The sequence below is a fragment of the Falco naumanni genome, chromosome Z (assembly GCF_017639655.2).
Source record: "Falco naumanni isolate bFalNau1 chromosome Z, bFalNau1.pat, whole genome shotgun sequence".
In the NCBI taxonomy this organism is placed as follows: domain Eukaryota; kingdom Metazoa; phylum Chordata; class Aves; order Falconiformes; family Falconidae; genus Falco; species Falco naumanni.
In genome coordinates, this window is record NC_054080.1 from 14,899,825 (window position 1) to 14,921,233 (window position 21,409).

Below are 21,409 nucleotides of genomic sequence, written 5' to 3' on the forward strand. Positions count from 1 at the left end.
ACGTTACAAACAGAACTAATTCTTTTCTAAGGAAATGCCTGTGATTTGCCTCTCAAAAGTGGCATCGTGAAGTCTAATTATTATTCTCTATGAAATCACCATAAAAATAACATCAAAGCCTCTAAACAGAAATAATAGATAGTTTGGGCTCTCTGGGGAGTCACGCCTTTTTACTTACCTAACGCAAACACAATCAACTCTCCTCCTCAAAAAAGCACTGTGCTTTATCTATGACAGCCAAAATTCATTAGAAAATGTTTCTGCTGCAGTCTGGAATATAATCACAATCTTTTTCCTCACGCTGACCAACACTCTGTGTATAATATTTTCTCCCAACGAAGTGGTTGATCAAAACCCAGTAAAATTATTTTGTTTTATAAATAATTCATGACTGCATTTTACACACAAATTGCCTCTTCCTCCATGTGAAATATTAAATTTATTTTGCAAGAAAAAAATCAAAGGAATATTTAAAAGTGAACAACAAAAGAGTTGTATAATAAACACTTCAAATACACTCAATTTTTTAAACTGTGCAGTGATATAAATCAATGCAGGAACCCATACAATTTAGCTGATTTTCTTTAACCTAAGCAGCAATAGTACAATACCCTAAAAATGAAATAGCACTTGTGTAATCAAAGTCTCTCCTATGCTATATATATATAAAAAATATTTTTGTAAACAGCTTTTTTCTTCTCCTCTTTTAATCTCAAATTTAATTAGGCTGCAATTACAAATCTTCTGTCCTATGCATAGTAAATCTGTTGCATCTTTGTCACACTACATATTAAAGTTAGCATATGCAACTTCTTGATACAGACCATGAAATAATAACCTTTGACAGTTCAACACACTACAAAATGAACTTTTAAAGGTGACCTGGAAAGCCAATAGGAAAATTAAGCTCAGTGTAGAAACCAATGCCGTAAACCTCCAGCAAGGAGTCAGTAGAGAAGAATTACATTCTAGTTTATCCTGACGTCTAGCAGGATTTCCTTGTTGTCAAACAAGCCCAAATGTATCACTCTGCAACATCGGTGAGTGAACTTTGTACATTTGACTGTATCAGTTCTTTTGGTGGCACAGGAAACGTATTTCTGAATTAAATCCGATTTACGTTCAGTGTTCCTAAGACATCTTAAGTTATTTCCTGTATCAAGGCATGGCTTCTGCATGAATTAACCTTTCACTGTTCAGTAGTTGGCATAAATATATGGGATCCACGCAGGAGTATGCAGCCAGCAAGGAATCACCACTGTGGGTGATAAAACCTCAGGTGTTGAGAGTTCCAGTAAAAAAGGAAAGATACAGGCCTATAAACATTTCTCTTAACAGTCAATTGTTACTGTATTGTACATTTTTCTTCAATGTAAAGGACTGATTTTTATTTGTTCATATTGCTTGGGATTTTACAAGCCTCATTAACAATATGGCAATTGTAGAACTTGCAAATGAACCTTGATAAGAGAGAGAGGCAAACAATAACGAACAAGTTTTCCTACTAGTTGACATATACAGGGTTGCACAGTAGGACTAGGAAGTAAATGCCCTTTGCAGGTGAGCTTTTTCATTTCCACAACAGGCAAAGCTGAGGTATTCAGTGCCTTAAGGATCTAAGTATAGCAGCAGCAAAACTTGTTTTTACAGTCTAACATAATTCCACTAGCGTATAACTACAAATAACAAGACAGCACATCTAGGTTTTGCCAGCAGTCTTTGTCTCATTACCTGATTCTATTTCTCTGTACTCAAATCACCAGTTTACCAAACAGCTAAATGAAATTAATGAAGATAAAACACATATTCTGAGACAGTTACCTTTTGATGGGATATATATACACTAACTTAGATCCTCCATTTGCTAAAAAATAATACAAAAATGTTGTTGCCATGGATAACTGATTACAGTCAGGTGAAATTTACTCGGGTCACTGCCATCATTTAGTGAACGCACACCGTAATTTTCTCACCTGTATTTATGGAAGGTTTTAGTTTATAATCAAATTCATAATGCACTACTTTGCAATCATTTTACTCACAATCCTCTTTAATCTAGAAGAAATCAATCATACCTCAAGAACTATGTAAGAAGCTTGCCACTAAAGATGATACACTTGACTATCAATAAAGAAAAGAAAAAAGGGTAGAAAAGGGGTTAACAGGAAAGGGGGATAAAAGAAAGGGAAAAAAGGGAACAAGAAAAAGAAAATTATAAATCTCAGGGCTGTTTTTTTACATCACCAGCTTTCATCAGAGCCTTAATAGCTCTGGCCCTCATCTCAAGCTCCAGAAGCTCCAGCTGCTGTGCTGATGGCTGAACATCTTCTGATGAAGGAACAGCTAAGGTTGTTGCTTTAGGCTCCTTTGGGCTGGACTCTGCCAACCCCAGTATCTCATTCACACTTTTCTCAATGTCCTTCTGAAGGTCATCTATCTGACTGGCTCCACTTTTGACAGCGTTTTCTTGCACATCTGGGCCATCTTCTTCATTGCATGGGCCTTCTATGTCACTATCATATGCATCTGCATTTATGCTCAGGACATCACTGTCTTCTCCCTTGCCTGTAACACAAATATAACAATCACATAGTTGCCTAACAGTACCATTTTTTCTTTCAACTTGCAAAATTACTTCTGTTTAAAGTGTTTCTGTGCAGATTAAGAGAGTGGCAAAAAGATCTAAGAATTTAAGACAATTAATTCCTCTTCTTTTTCTCCTCCAGCTTTTAAGGCTGATCTAATTTAGACAAGTATTAATGCATTTTTATGCCAATTTAGAAGAACATGCAGAACAGCAAAGCAGCAGCACCAGGAAAATGTATCCCATACTATGAAGTTACATGATCTGTTTTCCTAATTAAAATGTCATAAGGTTTTATATCACAAGGAAGCCTCTGCAGTGCAAAATCAATTACTGTTTTTTATCTTTAAAGTAAACTTTTAAAACTCAATTTTAAAAATGACACCTCAAAACTATTTTATGTATTTTAAAAGGAATGGACACTATAGTCAGGTACAGTACTAAAAATTAATAGAAGCGCCACTTACAGTGCAACTATTGAGAATTATTCAGAAGCATTTCAGATGTATTTAACTCAGTAAAAACATGGGGAAAGTTAATACATTGGTTTTTAATGCTAGCTGAAAGTTGGAATTTATTTTAAAAAAATTAGAAGAGCCAGGACAATAAAAGAAAAGCAAAACTCCAACAGAACTTGAGTAACTGCTCTCACAATTTGGTTACAAACTGTTGCTTTTTACACATTGGCCTTAGAAATTATTAGTCCTTCATCAACCGTTGTATCTGCGTAAACTTACAGTAGGAGTGGTTCCTGCTTAAAATGAGTAATTTATAGCCAGATGATCGTTAATTACTGATTCTAAAGGTTTTATAATTACTTTTGGTAGTACCGCTATCCAAAGGTATGGCTGTGTTCCCTCTTAATAATGAGGGGTTAGAGCTAAAGATCTGTGGTTTTTAAAAACATACAATTTCTTACCATGATGATTCAAATAAGGTTTACATTCCTATGCAAGCTCCTTTAGTCTATAATGATTCTCTATATAGCAAAAATATACTTTTTAATATTCAGACAGTATTGCAAGCCTGTTTAATTTTTTTTTCTAATTATCTTTTAAAAATATGGGAAAGCATGAAGACAAAGGAGCCAAACTCTTCAGTACTGCTCACTGACAGGACTAGTGGCAATGGGCAAAAACTGAAACACAGGAAATTCCATGTAAACTCAAGTAAAACCTTTTTACTGTGGGGGTGGGCCAAACACTGGAGCAGGTTCCCCAGAGAGGCCACAGAGTGCCAACCTCGCACATGTTTAGAACTCGACAGCATGTGGTACTGAGCCACCTGCTCTAGCTGACCGGCTTGAGCACAGGCATTGGGTTCGATGATCTCAAAACAGTCCTTCTAACACAAACTCACCGAACTGTTATTGCCAGTTTCACCCATCCATATCTCAGATGTCCAGGGCTAGACATACTGATGTGCAAGGATTGCTCATCAACAACAAAATCACTGGAAACCCAAGGAAGTACTTCCACTGTGAATTGCTCTTTTTTTACTATCAGGCAATCAGAACCTTACTGATGTTCAAAATATATTAACAAACCCCCACTGATAATGCAGTCTAACACATCAAGGACCTATGACTTTAAGACCTTTAACCAATTACCTTCCAATCACTGTATTTTTTGCTTGAGATGCTCACATGTAATGTCTTACTGTTGGAAAACCTTGGATATTTCTTTTAATAATTCTTCTCAGTAAGAATTTTCCTTTGAGATGGGTTTTGTATCCAATACAAACAATTCTCTCCCCTTTCACAAAGGGTAAAACATCTTTGAAATGACATTTTTTAGAAATCAGAAATCTCTGGTTTATGCTATTAATGTTTCAATTTCTTTTATTATACAGGAAATATTTAAAAATCCAACAAAAAGAACGTGACTTTTCTTGAAAACACAAGTGAAAAGTGAAAACACTCTCCATCCATAGAGTGATTTTGCAGGACAAGGCCTCAAGGACAAGAGTTCAAGTACTGATAGCCTGATGAATAGAGACAGTTAGAACTTGTAGGGCACAAGCCCTGGGAACAAAGGAACAAGCTAACTGCAGACTCCTGAGCGTTGCAGTTGAGATGGCAACCAGATGGACAGAGAGGAACAAGCAGCCAGATAAGGGAACGGATAGTGCCGATAAGGAATTAAAGTCACATAGGAAGAAACCCCTTAATCTTAGATTAGAAATTGTTGCTATGACAAGGTAAACTAATCAGTTCCTATTGTTCTAACGGTGTGCCTTAAATGTCAACCAATCAGTGTTTTTTATGCTTAAGATTTAACCAATCAGTGTGTAGTATGTAGAAGGTAGAAACGTATATAATTGTAAGAAAATCACTAATAAACGGACAACTTGCTTGCATCAAGCTGCGTCCCGTCTCTTCATTTGCCACATGATTTCTATTTCCTTCTTGAGTTTTTGCGCAAACCCATCATGCTAGGTGAATATTCTGTACAAAGATTAGTAAAGCAATCACTTTTCCTCTTAAATGAAAAACAAATACAGCTTCGGAAAAATACTATTTTTTTTTTTTTACATATTTTAAAACACTTTTTGGAACATGTATGCATTTGGTTTTGATTGATGAGCAGCGCAGAAAAACTTGGGAAATATCCGTTTTCCTTGGGGTTTACAACATTCTTGTTACCCTGAGGGTATGAAAAAAAAGCTATAAATACACTTTCTCTACAGAAGGGAGGAAATAATTTTTTTTCCATTAAAAAACATATTTCAAATTGGTTTTATAAACAATAGTAACATTTAAACACACAACTTTAAGGGTTTTATTGATTCAGGATTTTTTACTATATATACTTCAAAAAAGATATTCAGATATTCACTCCTGATACAGCCTATGATTTGTCATAGCACTTAATTCCCAGTTTAGGAATACTGCACATTACCCTGACTGAGAATGCACACCCGATTTAGCATCTTAAAGAGTTTTCAATCCACTACCTCATAACACTGGTTCACCAGCTTGCAAAAACTGGCCATCATACTGGTAAATACAGCATATATGGGAACATATACAGCTAACATATATGGCACATCCAACGTACTAATCAAAGCTGACAAGAAAGCAAATTCAACTCTGGAAAATGTATGATAAGCCATACAGAGAAGTTTACAGAGGCCTTTTGGTCTTTGTTTTTTGTAAGATAAATCACAATTCTTAAGCAATAAAAACTGAAAGCCCAATATATAAATGATTCTGAAGCTATAAAAAATTATTTTCACAGCAGCACTTATAACAGATGAACACACCAGGGCTTTCTTCAATCCCAAGTAGTTTTGCCCTGTTCTTACGGTGACAGTAACTTCAAGATTAATACTCAAGTTTCACATGGAGTTTCACCCATTTCCCATACTATCAATTCAACTTTGAATACTATCTTTTCAACTTCACATTGCAAGACACAAATTATGTGAAAGAACAAAAGAAATGGAAATTCTTCTGTCTTGCTGCATGCCAAGAGTCAGCATTTACCTAACACCTGCTCAACCAAGCAGCATTTCCACAGAACAGAAAAAATAGGTGCATCAATGGACTGTGGTTCAAAGCCTGAAAGTCAACTTCCGAGCATACTCATCCTAATTCACTGCCAAAGAAAAACTGCTAGTGCAGAACAATGCTTGCACAGCCTAAGGGCTTTCTCTGTTTCTCACTCCATAAGGAATAGGTTGGAGGTGGGCAAGATGTTGGGAGGGATACACAGCCAGGACAGCTAAGCCCAATTGACCAAAGGGATATTCTATACCATATGACATTGTGCTCAGCAATAAAAGCTTGAGCAGAGAAGGAGGAAACGGGGATGCTCATGGTTATGGCATCTGTCTTCCCAAGTAACTGTTATGTGTGCTGAGAATTTGCTTTCTAGGAACGGGCAAAAAATCTGGCTGCCAATGGAAAGTAGTGACTAAATCACTATTTTGCTTTGTTTCAGTGCATAGCTTTTACTTCTCTTGCTGAAGTCTCTTTATCTTGACTTGTAAGGTTTTCTTGCTTTTGTTCTGATGGTCTACCCCACCCCACTGAAGGAGAAGTAACTGAGCAACAGGTGGGTGCATACTGCTGGTTGGTGTCAACTCACCATAGGACTCCTTTTGGTATTGGTCACATATTAAGCAAAAACAAAATACTAACATTCATTTATCTCTGTCCTAGACTTAGTATGAACTAGGAAGCTAAGCAAAGCTGCCTCGAGTTCCACTCAGAATCTGAAGCCTCCAAAAATGTCTAAACAATGTTTATACAAGCTCACTGGCCTACAGATGTTTAATTAGCTGATGGGCTTTATTTTCCTCTTCTGCAGTTGTAATTTTATCCAGTAATAATAAAGACCATGGTTGGCATTTCTCATAATTTTTCTCATTTTGATTACTTCTTCCTTCATCTACAGATGCAAAATTCATTTTAGTACACTTATTTCCATTTTTCAATTTTATTTTAGCCACTTTTGCTTACTCTCTCATTCTTTTTTTTTTTTGTTTTGGGCTTTTTTTTCCCCATAGCATCGCAGGCTGCACCTCAGAATGATTAGAGTCATATTTTTGACTTTATATTGATATTCTCAATTAAAAGTAACATCTTGAGTGCAGCCGCCACTGTTATAGCCCAAAGTCATCATGATACTCCGGTTGATTAAGTCATAAAAAACAAGAATGAAGCAGTCACCTGCAACAGTCATCAATTCCCTTTGATAATACAGAAGCGGAAGAGAAGTGCAGGAAATCTGTCAGTTCTAAGGTCACTCCATACAGTACAAGCAACATTTAAAGCATTCCTCACAAAGCCGTAGCAACCTGCTACTAAAAGATTTGTTCCTTTTATTGTGACTCTTTCCTTCTCAATGTTTAATTCCCCTAATTACTTCAGAAAGAAACATGTTCCACAAAGCTATTCTAAGAGCTATCTTGTAGACAACATTCTGAATGGTGACACAGGAGTTGCAAGAAGCAAATAATGTTAGATCTTTGCAGAAGATATATAGTTTATAAGAATTTGCAACATTCTTTGATTGGAAAAGCTATTTCTGATGTTACTGCATACAGTTAGTCCAAATGAAAATAAACAGACAGAGAGAAACACCTACAATTCTAGTGTCTCATGCATAAAATAATACTGGCAGTTGTTATATGGCACTGATTTAATGATTGGAATAAAACAAATACTGCTGCAGGTTTAAGAAAACTGTTTCTTTACACAGCAGGTACTCAAATGTGTACTTCCCCTGCTTTTGCATTTTTTATTCTGCCAATCACCGTAGTACCTGAATGTCTCACCCACTATGTTTTTGCATTGAAAAAGAGAAAATATACAAGACAAAACGTTTTTTCTCAGAGCTTCAAATATTTTGAGTGCATACTTGCACTGGCACTGACTTCCAAGTAAAATATGCCAGTTATCAGGCATGGTGGGTGTTAAGCACTGTTCTGTTAGATAGACCTCAGCTCTGCACAATCAAACAAAGCAAGGTAATCATATATCAAGACTGAAGAAAATGATTACACACAGTCCTTTGGCAAACGATTATAACGGATTTCTAGAAATGTCAAAACAGAGTACTGTAGACACCTGTGATCATATCAACAGAAAGTAAAACTGCCTCTCAAAGAATTCAGCAAATGGTAATAGCAGTATTAGCAATCACCAATATACCAAGAAATTGAAATGACTGAAGTTCATCGTCAGCTGAAAAACTAGATACAAAGAGCCAAATGAGCCTTGCAAGAGCTTCAGTTATGTTCCAGAACTTAAACTAGCAAACTTCAAAGAGCTGCAGATTGCTTTTAGTTACAAAACACTCTCCAGTCTCACAGAATTAAGCAGCCAAAGTTCCTGCAATTTCTTCTTCAATGTTCCTCTCCCCTTTTCTGGAATTGGGCCCAAGGGATAGGCTGTAGCCCTATGCCAGCTGATTTCTAAAAGGATGTTTCTCTGTGATTGCAGCTACTGTTCAAAAGAGAGCTATCAGTTATCTGGAATTAGTCACCGCCCAACATCAAGAAAGCAAAATTTCAGCTTTCTCCACTACATACCTTGTTTTGTATCATGACCTTCCAGCTTGTCTTCTGTGAGAGAAGAAGTAGAGTCTACACTGTTGTCCTGTCTGGAAATGAATAAGAAGACATTATAATCTACATCTTTTACAATTTAAGAGAGCTTTCCTAAGAAACGTTTACTTTAACTAAAGAATTATGTGCCAACAGGCAAGCTACAGTACAAATAAAGGCAAAAAGAACATAGTCTTATCTAAGCACTTGAGAACACACTACTTTGCCTAGCAATACACAAGGATAATTATTTCTACTATATTTCTACTATATAGATTTCTAATATATATATTTCTACTATACTCTAAACTTTCAGATAATCCCTACAGGTAGCCCCTCCCTAATACTAGGAACTTTTCTCTAGAACTCTAGTAAGTTATCACACAGTTAAGTGATTTGAAAAAGTATCATTTCAGTTGCATTCAAATACTATTTACTGTTTTCTTTTGAAACTAACAAGCTGTTTTCATGAAGTTACCATCAACATCCACCCCTCTTACATGCCAATCTCAGTTTCACAAAGGGACACTTTTTAAAATGAAACACAACTCAACTGTTAAATTGTATTCAGTATCTGCATTTCTCTGTTTTTTCTATTTAAAGATTTCTACCCTTATCCTGTAAGGTTTCAACTGATTTATACAAGCGATAAAGAAGAGATACTTTTGTGAAATGTTCACGTCCTTCACATATTTCACACATACTGGTTATACAAACTGTGAAAATACTGCGAAATACACAGGAAGAAGGAAGGCAGAAGGACCCAGAATCACAGGAAGAGTTCAACTGCCATGGTTAGTGAGCATTTCAACAGCAGAATTGACAATTTCCTACCCTGCGTGTCAGCATGGCACTGGTTTCATACATATTAAAATGGGATCAATGCAACTACCCTGCCTGTTGGAGCTAAACAGCAGTATAAAAAGGACAGCAGTATTCTGGTATCACTGACGTAAATATAATGACTTTAATTACTTGTTTTTCAGTAATAGCCTGAAGGCTTTTCCTAAAATTAAGTACAGATCTATCTTCCACATGCTTTCAAAGATATTTTTTTTTCAGGTGTCCAACGGCTATGTCAGGAGGGAGCACATCATAATACTTGTAGCCATCTTGGGTCTGAAAGACAAAGTTGTTTTGATTGCTATTTCCTTTTCTGCAGGAGCAAAGGTTACAAATCAGTAATTCTTCTGTTTCTCTCACTTTTTGTGGCCATTGTAACAAATGTGTATGGTAGCATGTGATAATTAAGAACACGTAGCTGTTTTCATATGCACACAGAACCTGAAAAGATATTTAAATGTTCTGCACCTTAAGTAAGGAAAGAGAAAGGTACTGTCCAATGCAATTATAATAAACTGGGAAGAGACTATTTACTATGATGCATTTTTCTCAGAACTCAGGGGTATGTATGCTCTCACTTTGCTTGTCAACTCAAGAAGTATTCTCCCAATCTTTTAATTTCTGATGGACTTTTATTCCCAGGCAGGGCTGAAAAACAAGGGAAAGACAGAAACTAGGCATTCAGATAGCTATGCTGAGTGGGAAGTTCTGTATATATGGCTAACCCCTTCAGAAAATTATTTAAACTTTGCCTCTCCATAAACAGAGTTTGCTTATTTATTTTCTATTCCAGTCATCAGTCTTGTACTACAAAGGCCAGAGGTGTTGCAAGATGGATTACAGTCCTCACCTGTTAGATGTAAAATAAGCCCAGGAATTCAACAAATAAAATAAGGTCTGCTGTATGTGGTGGTTTAGACGTGTTAACCAGTCTCAATCTTCCTGCTGTCATGGGGGAGAAAAGAACAGCAGACAACAGAACATTACCATGTTCAATTTGTAAGTGGATAGAGCAGAGGAAATTGAGGAAATGTTTTGCACTCCTACACACACCTATATAGTCAGAGTTAGCTGAGAGCCACCCCAGTTACCACTCCCATGAGCCTACACAGCGCAGCCCAGGGGAAACATCCTCTCAGCACTCTCAGTGCCAAGCTCCAGGACACAGCTTAGGACCAAATGCTAACTGGTCCTCTATTCTGAGACAGTGCTAGACTCCTGGGTAGCAGCATTTTCCCACCCACCTCCATTACTGGGTGGAGTTAGTCCAGATGCCAGAACAGACCACCAGCTAAATCTGTCCACGATGCTGCCACCGCACACCTTCCCTGAAATTCGAGGTTTTCCTCTCCTGTCACTTGCCAAGGCTTATCACACTCAGTTCTCCATCGCACTGCCCTGTCTATAGGTTATGCATTCAATGATATGTTATAAGCATATAAAAACAAAGACCCAGCGAGAAGAGAAAAATGGCAAGCAGAGGAATCCCAGTAACTTCATCAGTGCAGAGCGATCACCCTGCCCGAGTTGCTCCTACACTTGTGAAAGGAAAGCCATCAACCCATTTTCTGGGAATGAGATCTAGTAAAAGCAGTCAGCTTATAAGATGAAGGGTATTACTGTCTACATGAGCAAGGGGATCTGTAGAGGAGGCTGGGGAAGACCATTTCAAGACCGCCTAAAACATACTAGCAGATGCTTTTAGGCTGAGCACAGGAATGTGTAAGGCAGCGTGGGATTTTACAGGAAGAACCAAATGTGGGAAAAGGGAGAGACCAAGGCAGACCGAGAAAGAACAAGCATGGGAAAAAAAGAAAAAAATAAAGTAGATAAAGGCCAGCATAAACAGGTTGCTGGTCAGTACAGTTGTCTGGCCAGGCCCTGGACCTGATCACCACAGCCCATCCTGCCTTCTTACTGAACTCAATTGCTATACTAACTATTTTTCCAAATGAAAGGACACCAATTTCTGTATATATGCACGTGTGCGTGTGTGTCTAAGTGCCAGCAACTGCAAAGGGGACCATAGGTCATAGGGAACCGCAGGACTGTGCTGCCAGAAAGTAGACAGAATAAAAAATGTGCATACTTCCTCAGGAAACTTCAATGTCATGCACCACTGTGTAAGCAGATGCTTGTAGTTCACCAGCAAACCTCAGGCTAGTCTAGTCAGCAAATAACATGGGAGGTCTGGGAGTCAGGCACCACACAGACTGCAAGAGCACAGGCCAAATTCCTGAAAGAGACCAGGGTCTACAAGTAGGCAAACAGAGGGACCATGGCTCCGCCAGATACCCAAGAGATCAACAGCCTGAGTGTCAGCTACTGGGGAGGATCAGAGATCTGCACCAGCTGTCAGAGAGGCCCACAGCCGCAAGGAGGTCTGACCAGCAAATTGGAGCAGGGATGCAAACCCTGCAGGCTTGTATATCCAAGTATGTATGCATGTGTGTATGTCCAAGTACCAGCAACTGGGGTAAGCAGCAGATCTGGGACCAGCTACTGGTCAACAGATCTGGAATAATCCACTTTTTATTATTTTTTTTTTTAAAGCAACTCCTAACAATTTGTTATACTTAGCTACTCAACTCTCGACCAAATAAAGTTGTGATATACCCTGCTCACCACTAAGAGCAAAACCTGCTTAGGCTGCCCCTGCCCCATCCTCCCTCACACACGCTTCATCATTTTGAATTGTGTACTCATCTCTGCACCGGACAGCAATGTGTCACTTGGGGAAAGCCTGATGTTGCACTAATAATATCCAGGCAAGAAATGTCACATCTCTGGTATCACTGTGAGCTCCAACATCAAATTTCACTACGGAGTTATAATCACCCCTTTGACAGAAAACTCAAGAGTGACCTCTATGGTTCAAACACTGGCTGTGAAATTACCTACAGCTATTTTAATAGTTATGTAAAAAGAAATGACCAACTGAAAAAAAAAAAAACCCACCACACATCAAAACTTGTTGTAAAGTTTCCTCCCCTTGCCTTGACACTAGCACTGATTACAGCAAAACCACATTCCTTTAAAGACTACCTACCCTCAGCATAAGACTTTTTAGAACCCAGAAGTATTTTTACAGTACGTTTTACTCTTTCAGCATTGATAGGATTGGACTGTACTGCCGGTCAAGCTTCACTACTTCGTTTAGTAGTGGGCATTTTACACCATCTTGTGGCCAAGCAGAAGCAGTTCACAATTCACTTTTGCTCTCGACTTGTTAATCTCACTTAATTTGTTTGTTAGTAAGAAATACTTGTTTCCTAATTATCTATACTGTGATATAGATTTAAGAAAGAGTAGCACAACATCAGGTCTCCAAACAATGGGAGCAGAAGATAGGCTAATCTAAAATTATGGCACAGCATACAAATTTAACACCCTCTTCTTTTATGCCATGCTAGTTAAGTGACCACAGTAATTTGGAGCTTTTTATCAGTCTTTGAAGATAATTCTCCCTCAGGATGACAGTTAAGTTCAAAATCACTATTCCAAGGGATAAACTCTGCATTATTTTTTTTTTTTTAAATAAAACAACATTTGCACAGTATGTTCTTACCAACAGAAAGAAGCTAACGATTACAGTTTGTTGGTGACTAATGCTGTAAATTTTAATTTTCCTTATGCTAGCTTTTCATGTTGGCATTCTCCATGCTAGTGCAATGCTTACCTGAGCTAATGCACATGGATTCTGCACAGAACCTATTACTTTCAGGAATCTGCACAGATGTCAAAGAAACCTGAGCTTGAGGGTGCTTTGGTGCCACAGCTCCAGCAGATTATGCTGAGTGAGATAAAACAGCAGCACAGGTTAGGAAAAGGGGTACTGGTTAGAGGAGTGGACAGTTAAGACAACAGCACTGCAATACTAGTGGTTGGGATTCCAAGCTTCAGTCATAACTGGGGTTGGAGACCAACAGAAGTTCTGTGACAGAAAAATGTATCTTAACGTACTAGACTAGAAGATAGTCTGACAACATGAGACACAGTCATGCTCAGTTTCCTTACAGAGCTTTTAACTGTTGTTAAGAAACATCCTTCTAAATGATATGGAGAAACAGTGTGAAATAGGGACAACGGACATCGATTGTGATTGTATATGTCTGCCCAGGAATGTGGGTATGGTGACTGGTCATGGGTGTGGTGTCTGGTCACACAGCCACACAGCTTTGAGGAGACCCCTACCCTTCTTCCTCTAACAGAGGGGCTATTTATAAAAAGGATGAGAAAAGGATAAGAGACATTCCAATGTTCTCTAGAGGAAAGGAGTGCTAAGTCTCCTTGCTGGAGAAGACCAGATGGCCACAAGGACATGAGTCACCACTCCTTGCTGGAGAAGATCGGATGGTCACAAGGACATGAATCACCTACAAACCTGCAAGACCACCACATTCCAGGCAAAGGACTGATAAGCTAATTAACATATGCAGCGAGAGTAGGCGGGTTTAGGCAATGACTATGTATAGGCGTTAATTGACTAGCCATTGTTTTACGGTATAAATATAAGATAGTTACTTTGGACATGCACGTTAGGTGGAAGGATCCCCCGTACATCCAGCGCTGCCAATAAAGGATACTTAGTCACTACGAAATTTTGACTACGTTCTTTAAATCAATCTGGCACCCCAGGTGGGACACCTCTCTGCCAGGCTGTAGGACCCGCTGGGGATAGGACTCCCTACAGTACCCCCGGGATTTCCCGCAGGGACTCCTTGACTCAGCGGATCACTGTGGCGGCAGACAAGGTCCCCATTGCTGTAAGTGACAGTATTCGTTATTTTGGTTTGTTTGTTTGGTAGACCAGTCATTTGGAACTGCCCGTAAGTCAAAAGTTAAACTTCTGCAGGGTGGCTTTTGTGCTAGCACCTTAAGTATACGTTTGGTTTGGTTGGCATTCAATTGCCATTTGGAGCCTGGCAAGTTCACCTATAGGGCTCATTTGGTACGGTCTTGCCTATTACAGTTTTCTGACGATAAAATCCAAAACCGTTAAGTACAGATCAGGAGCCAAACTATTCTAAAGAAAACTTAAAGGTAATTCAGGACATGAATGATAAAATAAAAGTAAGTAAGTGGACTTACTTAAGGGATGGCCGTATAGTGGTACCATCCAATTTAATATGGACCACAGCCCTAACAGAACATAATAAGACTCACTGGGGAGCCCTCAGGGTACTCAGCCCCCTGAGCTGGAAGACAGGGATGAGGAGGAGCAGCATGAAGTCCCCACAGCCCAGGAGGAAACGGTCAGTGACCTGCTGCTCCACTTAGACACACACAGGTCTATGGGGCTGGGTGGGATCCATGAAAGGGTGTTGAGGGAGCTGGCAGAAAAGCTCACCAAGCCTCTCTCCATCGTTTATCAGCAGCCCTGGCTAACTGGGGAGGTCCCAGAGGGATGGAGGTTAGCCAGTGTGACACCCATCTACAAGAAGGGCAGGAGGGAGGATCTGGGTAACTACAGGCCTGTCAGCCTGGCCTCGGTGCTGGGGAAGGTTATGGAGCAGATTATCCTGAGTGCCATCATGTGGCAAATATAGGTCAACCAAGTAATTTAAACTGAGATGAAAATTAAAGACATTAATGATTATAAACAACCAAAGTTTAGCTTGCCAATGCACTTTTCACTATTTCTTCACTGTTGCATCTTCAGTCTCCCTGTTTACTGACTGACTTGCTGCTGTTCTGGCTGAAACAGTGTCTTCTTAAGTTTTGCAAAACTTGCATTTATACTTACTTACACACGTGTTGCTAAAGTTAACTGAAACGCCCATAGATTAGACTTATTCAGTAAAGTGGGCTTGTGACATTTGTAAAAGCATAATACTGCTCCACTTACTGAGCACTGGTCTTAACGATTGATACAAAACCTTCATTTTTGTCATTTCACCTATTTCTTCTTATCCTTTCATTTGTCTACCACCCAAACAGCTTTCTCTCTTTGTTAAAGCCAGCACACAGCTGAACCTATGAGCCAAGGGCCTGAGATAGCACCCATGTGTGTAGCATGCTATTTGTTAACCCACTACACTAAAATGAGAAAAAAAACCCACAACTTCTACACTGACATAGCTTGCCTAGACAGTCTGGAGGGGTCTGAAATATTAAACAATAAGGATGTAGACAGAGATACAAGAACCAGAGGCAGCTCAACCATTCTGTTCAAAGGAAGCATGATCAACATCTCTCAGTTTCTCTTACTTTTTTTAAACACGATTTCTTCTTGATTTTGCTGTCAGTTACTGCTCATATCTCTCTCACCAGTAACGCAAGGTGACCTAGCTTGGTCAGGTTTTGGCAACTGCAGCAATGGTTAAAGAACTTTGTCAGTTTCAATTCTGCTGTACTTCAGAGCTATGAGAACAGGTAGACCACACTAACTCACTTTTGTTTACTAACAGCTTATGCCTGGAATATTATCTGTGCAGTGCAAAACCAGTACATTTCCAAACTGCAATTTGATCCTATAGATGTTGTTTTCCTGAAACTTTCCTACTTGCCATGGACAAATGGGTTGTTAAGTGTCTTTGGATACCCGCTAGTTAAAAAATGGTAAATCCTACCTGCTGACTTTGTTCCTTTATTCATTAATTGACAATAACGGTTTACTCTTTTTATGTTTTACCAGCTCAAGTACCTACTTTATTTGCATATAAGCAAGACTTTACTCAGTCTGCTGTAGCTGAGGGTCATAAATACAGCTCAACAAAAGCTTTGAAATACCCTTCAGCCACAGAACTACCTTCTGGAAGTCTAGCAGCCCTAAGACAGCCATACCTCTTCAAGATGAAGAACATTTAATATATTCTGCAACAGTAACAAGCTCATGAAGTAGGCCTTAAAAACAAACATATAATTTCTCCAAACATCAAAATCCTGGAGCATTTTTCATGGTTTCCTTAGTCAACAAATTTGCCTTCTCATTCTCATTCAACTAAAGTGACCACAATTAAGTATACAGCGACTGGGTCTTTCAATATTACATTTGATCATTTCTCATGAGAAATCATTGTATTGCTCAGTATTCTTAAGTTTTTATATGTTTTCTCTTTTACTCACTGACTGACAGGTTCACCTCCAGTCTTGTCTCCTCCATCTGCCTCTTCATCAGTATCTGAATCAGCTCCAGTCTTGCCTAGATGCACAATTTCAAACATGAAAATTTAGGCACATAATATAATTAACGCTAGGTAGTTAGGCTTACTCTTAATGATTAACTCTACTGCAATCAACAGAGGAGTTTTTTCCCCCCCAATTAAAGCAGATGTTCTAAAATTAGGCCCGGTCAAAACCAAAAACCTTATTTGTGAGTTTTCTGCTAGTCACATTGTTGGCATTTTTCAGTTATACTGTATTACTATGAATAAAACTGAATAGCTATTGATAGTACAATACCACAGGCACTAAAAATGAAGTACAGGAGACAGAATTAATAGAAGGCACTCTGCACCATTCGAGATTTGAAGAGTTCCACTTCATTGAGAAGACAGCAACATGTTTACAAATAAATTCTACAGCCCCTAAATACCGAATGAAAGTTCAGTAAAATACTGAAAAGCTGGAATGTCAGATCCTTAATCAAAGCACATGAACTGTGTATCTCAGCAGAGCAGAGGGATCCACCAAGAATCATCCAACTACACCAAATACCCCAATTCAGTTGCTAACAATTGAATTGGTATTGCAGTATGTCAGATTTCCCCTGCAAAGAATCAGGAGGCAACTTAATGTCAGTTTATCTAAAATAATGGGTTTCAAACAATACTCCTAGCTGTGGTTTTTTTCAAGTCAAAAGCTTTGTTCTTAGTTTGGGTACCAAGGAAAAGAAGCTTATATTACTGTTTTCTGAACGTGTCCTTAACAGCTTCTAAATCAATGGACTATTTCATTCAAGCTTAAAAGATCAAAACCAGCATACATACATACACACACACTATGTGTGTATATATATATATACACACACAATTAGCATGCGTATATATGCAATAATAATACACACCAATATATACTTCTTAGTGTGTGTATACATATATATATTAGTAGCTAGAAACTTTCAGAAGCAAACTTTTCTCTGTTGTACAGTGGTGCCTAAAAGCTTTATTCATACCTTCAAGTATCTTCAACAGTTTTTTTTCAGATAACAGCTCCAACTGCTCCAAGCAAAGCCTTTTGATTTCATCCATGGAACAGTCCTAAGACGACAGATAAGACAGACCATGAGCTACTAAAAATTTCTGAGGACAGAATAATTATGAACAGTTGGTAGTACTCCAAGTGTACTGAATGAAGAGTTAACTCAGATTGCAAGTCCCTTCACTGTTCTAACCTGCATTGATGCAACTGCTGAAGAACACCAGGTAGCTGTTCCAGTTTTGACAATTACCAGAAATAGAGTGTGTGTGTGTTTCTGAAAATTTAAGCAATATGCCCTATCGGTCATTTGACCTTGGGCTTGGAGTTTTCACTGCAGCTGCAGCACTGAGCAGTAGATATACCAGGTCACATGTGTAAAGCACGGAAGAGCAGACTGTAGCCCTAATTGCTCCTAATTCTCCATCACTCAGGAGCAGGTAGATTACATAATCAGACCTGCAAAGGCCAGAACCAGCTGCTGAAAACAAGTTCATGAACTGAAGCAAATAATGCTATTATTAACAACACACCAACAGTTGTGTATCATAATAAAGAAAAACTAAGATACACATAAATTGTGATCTATTCCTCATGCTTGATATGCACCACAGGCTGCCACAGATTTATGGGTATTCCAGTTACCTTCATATATTTTGTAGCGCTTTGTGTCCTCTTGGCAAACTACAGTGATAATTTCACACTTTCAAATGTATTTATTTCACATGTATACAACAATACTTGTATGTATACAACATACAAGTACCAAATTAGGAAGTGCTGAGCATAGTGTAACATTCATAACAAAATGTAAGTTTGGTCCTAGACCACCGGGCAACTTCCTTTCAAACTCAGTCATTCCTTTGCCTCCAGTTGCTGCAGACCTCTTTTCTTGTCCCAGAGATGAGATATGGATGCAATTCACTATGTGTTTAAAATTGAGAAGTCCTGCCTTGTTTATATTAGTAACATGACTCAAAGATAAAAATTAAAGACAAAAATTTTAAAAGACATTAACAAGCATCACGCAAATGGCATTTCACCTGCAGGCTCTTCTGTACAGGCTGCTAACCTAATTTGTTTTTACCCAGTCCTGCAGTTCACAAGACTCAAAAAGCCTATATTCCAACCCAGTAAAAACTCTAGCAATACTATCGCTGAAGTCCACAGAAGTTACAGCTTCAGAAGACGTTTATCAAAAGGTTTTATCGCCTTATCACAGACTAATTTAATACCATACAAAGAAATCCAGCTGACAAAAAGAACTTTTATTATCAAATCAGTCTATTTATTAGTGAACAACACTCCTGAATTTACTCCATGCATTTACAAGAACTCCTTCTGCATTTAACTGACCAGTGCAGGCAGACAGTATAAAAATAAGCAGTGTGCAGTTCAGCAAGCTGAGCAGTGCAAAAAGGAGTAACTGGAACAACTACATAAAAATCTTCAGAAGTCTAACTTTCAAAGACTTGATATAATCTTCATTTAAGAAACATACAAGCAGCTTTTAAGCTGGAAGACCACTAGACTTGAAAAATAAGTGTGCTTTGTTACACAACCGTTCATGTTTGTAAAAAGTATACAGTCAGGAAGTGTATTTCAGTACCTTTAAAATATCAGGCAGCATCTTCTGTAGTTTTTTCTCTCCTATGACACAGAAACACTGTTGAAGCATTTCTTTTTTGTCCGTGATGTAGAAACTGACAGGTTTGAGTGACACATTGAGATCTAACCCTCCTTCTTCTATATCACTTGGTTGTTCAGCCTCTTCCACTTTTTCTCCAGATGGTGCACTGCATTTTGCTTCCTAAAATCAAGGAAGGCAAATACAATTTTCACATTTTCTAGTGAACTACAGAAGAAAACTTACAGCTTCCTTTGTGCTTGCAGTAGTTTCACCTTCATAATTGCACGGTACATCTCAAGGTGGACTTCTGAGCTTCCAAATAGTGTTTTAGTTTGCAAGGTATGTTGCATTACATTGCTGCTGAAACTATTCTTATGATAGGGGAAATTTTAAAAGCTTCAAGAGGCAAAAACTACTTTTAAATATTAATGGGAAAATATTACCTGCAAATCCCTAGCTGCTGCTAAAAAAAAAAACCAAAAACCACACCATGAAAAAACCTCTAAAGCATGCTTTAAGGCAGAAGAAACCCATCTCTCTGTGCTGTGCGATTAAATCACTAACCTCATAATTTACAGCTGCCCGCTAAAAAGAAAACTGGCATACTATTCCCTGCGTGGCACAGTCCGAGATTAAACGTGGGCTTCGTACCAGGAAAATGTGCCTTCCATACGTCAGTGGAAGACCTCTGCAGTTAAAGAACCCCAAACCAAAACGGCTAGACATACATTTTGCCAGCCCCACGATTCACCCAGGAGCGCACGTCACACCGGTTTTCGTCCACCTCCCACACGGGCTCACAGTACTGCAAGCACAAGCGCCACGACCGGGGTCACCTCTGAGCTCGTGCCCCACACCTGTGACACCCGAGAACGAGACGGGCCTGCCCCGGCCGTGCGGGGAGCGGCACAGCACGGCACTGCCCGCCCGCGCCGCGGCCGCCCCTGCCGCACGGCTCCCCGCGCCGGCCGCCGGCCCCTCGCCGCCGCACGCCGACAAGTTCCTGCTGCCGGTAACCGGCCCCGCGCCCGTGCCGCCCCGCAGGAGCCACCCGCAACGGGCCGGCCGAGAGCCAGCCAGCACCCGGCAGCCGGGCCGAGGGTCAGAAAGCGCGCCGGGGCCGAGCCCCGCACCCCCGCGGGCGGCAGGGGGAGAGCAGCGGCCAGAGCCGCGAAGCCACCGGGCGGCCGGCCCACCCCCGTACCCCCGCGCTACCTCTAGGGCGCCGTGGCTGGACTCGGTGCTGCGCCACTTCCTCTCGCCACCGGCCGGCGCCGAGGCCCCCTCCGGGCAGCAGGAATGCGAGCGGCGCCGCTTCTTCTCCTTGGAGCCCTTCCTGCCCGGCATGGCCCGCGGGGCCGCCGCTCCCCGCGCTCACATCCGCGCGCGGCCGAGCCGTGCTTCCGGCAGGGCCCTGAGAGCCGCCCCGGCGGCGCGTCAACGCCCGTTCCGGCGGGGCGGGGGCGGGGCGGGGCGGGGCGGGCGGGGCCGGGCCGCCCCCGGCGGGCCCTTGCGAGGTCCCCGCCGCCCAGGTGGCGCGGGCGGTGGCGGTGGGTCCCCCGGACCCCGGGCGCGCCCGCGGGGAGCGCTGCGTGGCGCCCCTGCTGGCGGCTGCCTGCCCGCAGCCGGCCGCGCCGCTGGGTGCCGTGGCGTGCGGCCCGCCTGGGTCCGCCGGGGCTGCGGCGCTTTCGTAATTGTGTTGCGGTTTTGGTTTTGGGGGTTTTCTTTGCGGGTAGCGAGGTGGAAGTAAAACTGTCCCCAAGCATAGGCAGGACACCCTGCCTGCCTACCACCCTGCCGCCCACCACACAATATCTCTGGTCCTCTGTAATGACACTTCAATCCTGACCATTTTTTCCCTGGCTTTCAACCTGTTTCAACAGTGTGAGGACCTTAACGTATCTCTTTCCTTGGCACCTCGTTCCAACCAAAGATGCTGTCCAAAGCCTCTGGGGAGCCCAGGTAGATGACACAAAATCCAAGCAAACCACAGTGTGCAGGTAACTCTGTCTTTGTGCTCAGCAGCACCTGCGGAACACCTGAATAGGTTTGTAAGGTTTTGCTGGGGGTGGGGTCAGGAATCATCTGCACCATCTTTCTTCTGGGTCTGTGGGGTTTTTTTCCTAGGTTCAAACATGTTGCCTTCCAGTTTGATAAGT

At 40.5% G+C, this 21,409-nt stretch overlaps 1 protein-coding gene across 1 annotated transcript; it reads right to left on the reverse strand.

The window, feature by feature from the left end:
- Positions 1–420: 420 nt before the first annotated feature.
- Positions 421–20,688, reverse strand: CAAP1 (caspase activity and apoptosis inhibitor 1). Its single transcript, XM_040579491.1, has 6 exons — positions 20,466–20,688; positions 19,230–19,430; positions 17,598–17,682; positions 16,550–16,625; positions 8,624–8,694; positions 421–2,565 (listed from the first exon to the last, which is right to left on the reverse strand). The coding sequence occupies exons 1-6, from the start codon at positions 20,595–20,597 to the stop codon at positions 2,222–2,224; spliced, it is 909 nt and encodes a 302-aa protein (XP_040435425.1). The 5' UTR covers positions 20,598–20,688; the 3' UTR covers positions 421–2,221.
- Positions 20,689–21,409: the final 721 nt, after the last annotated feature.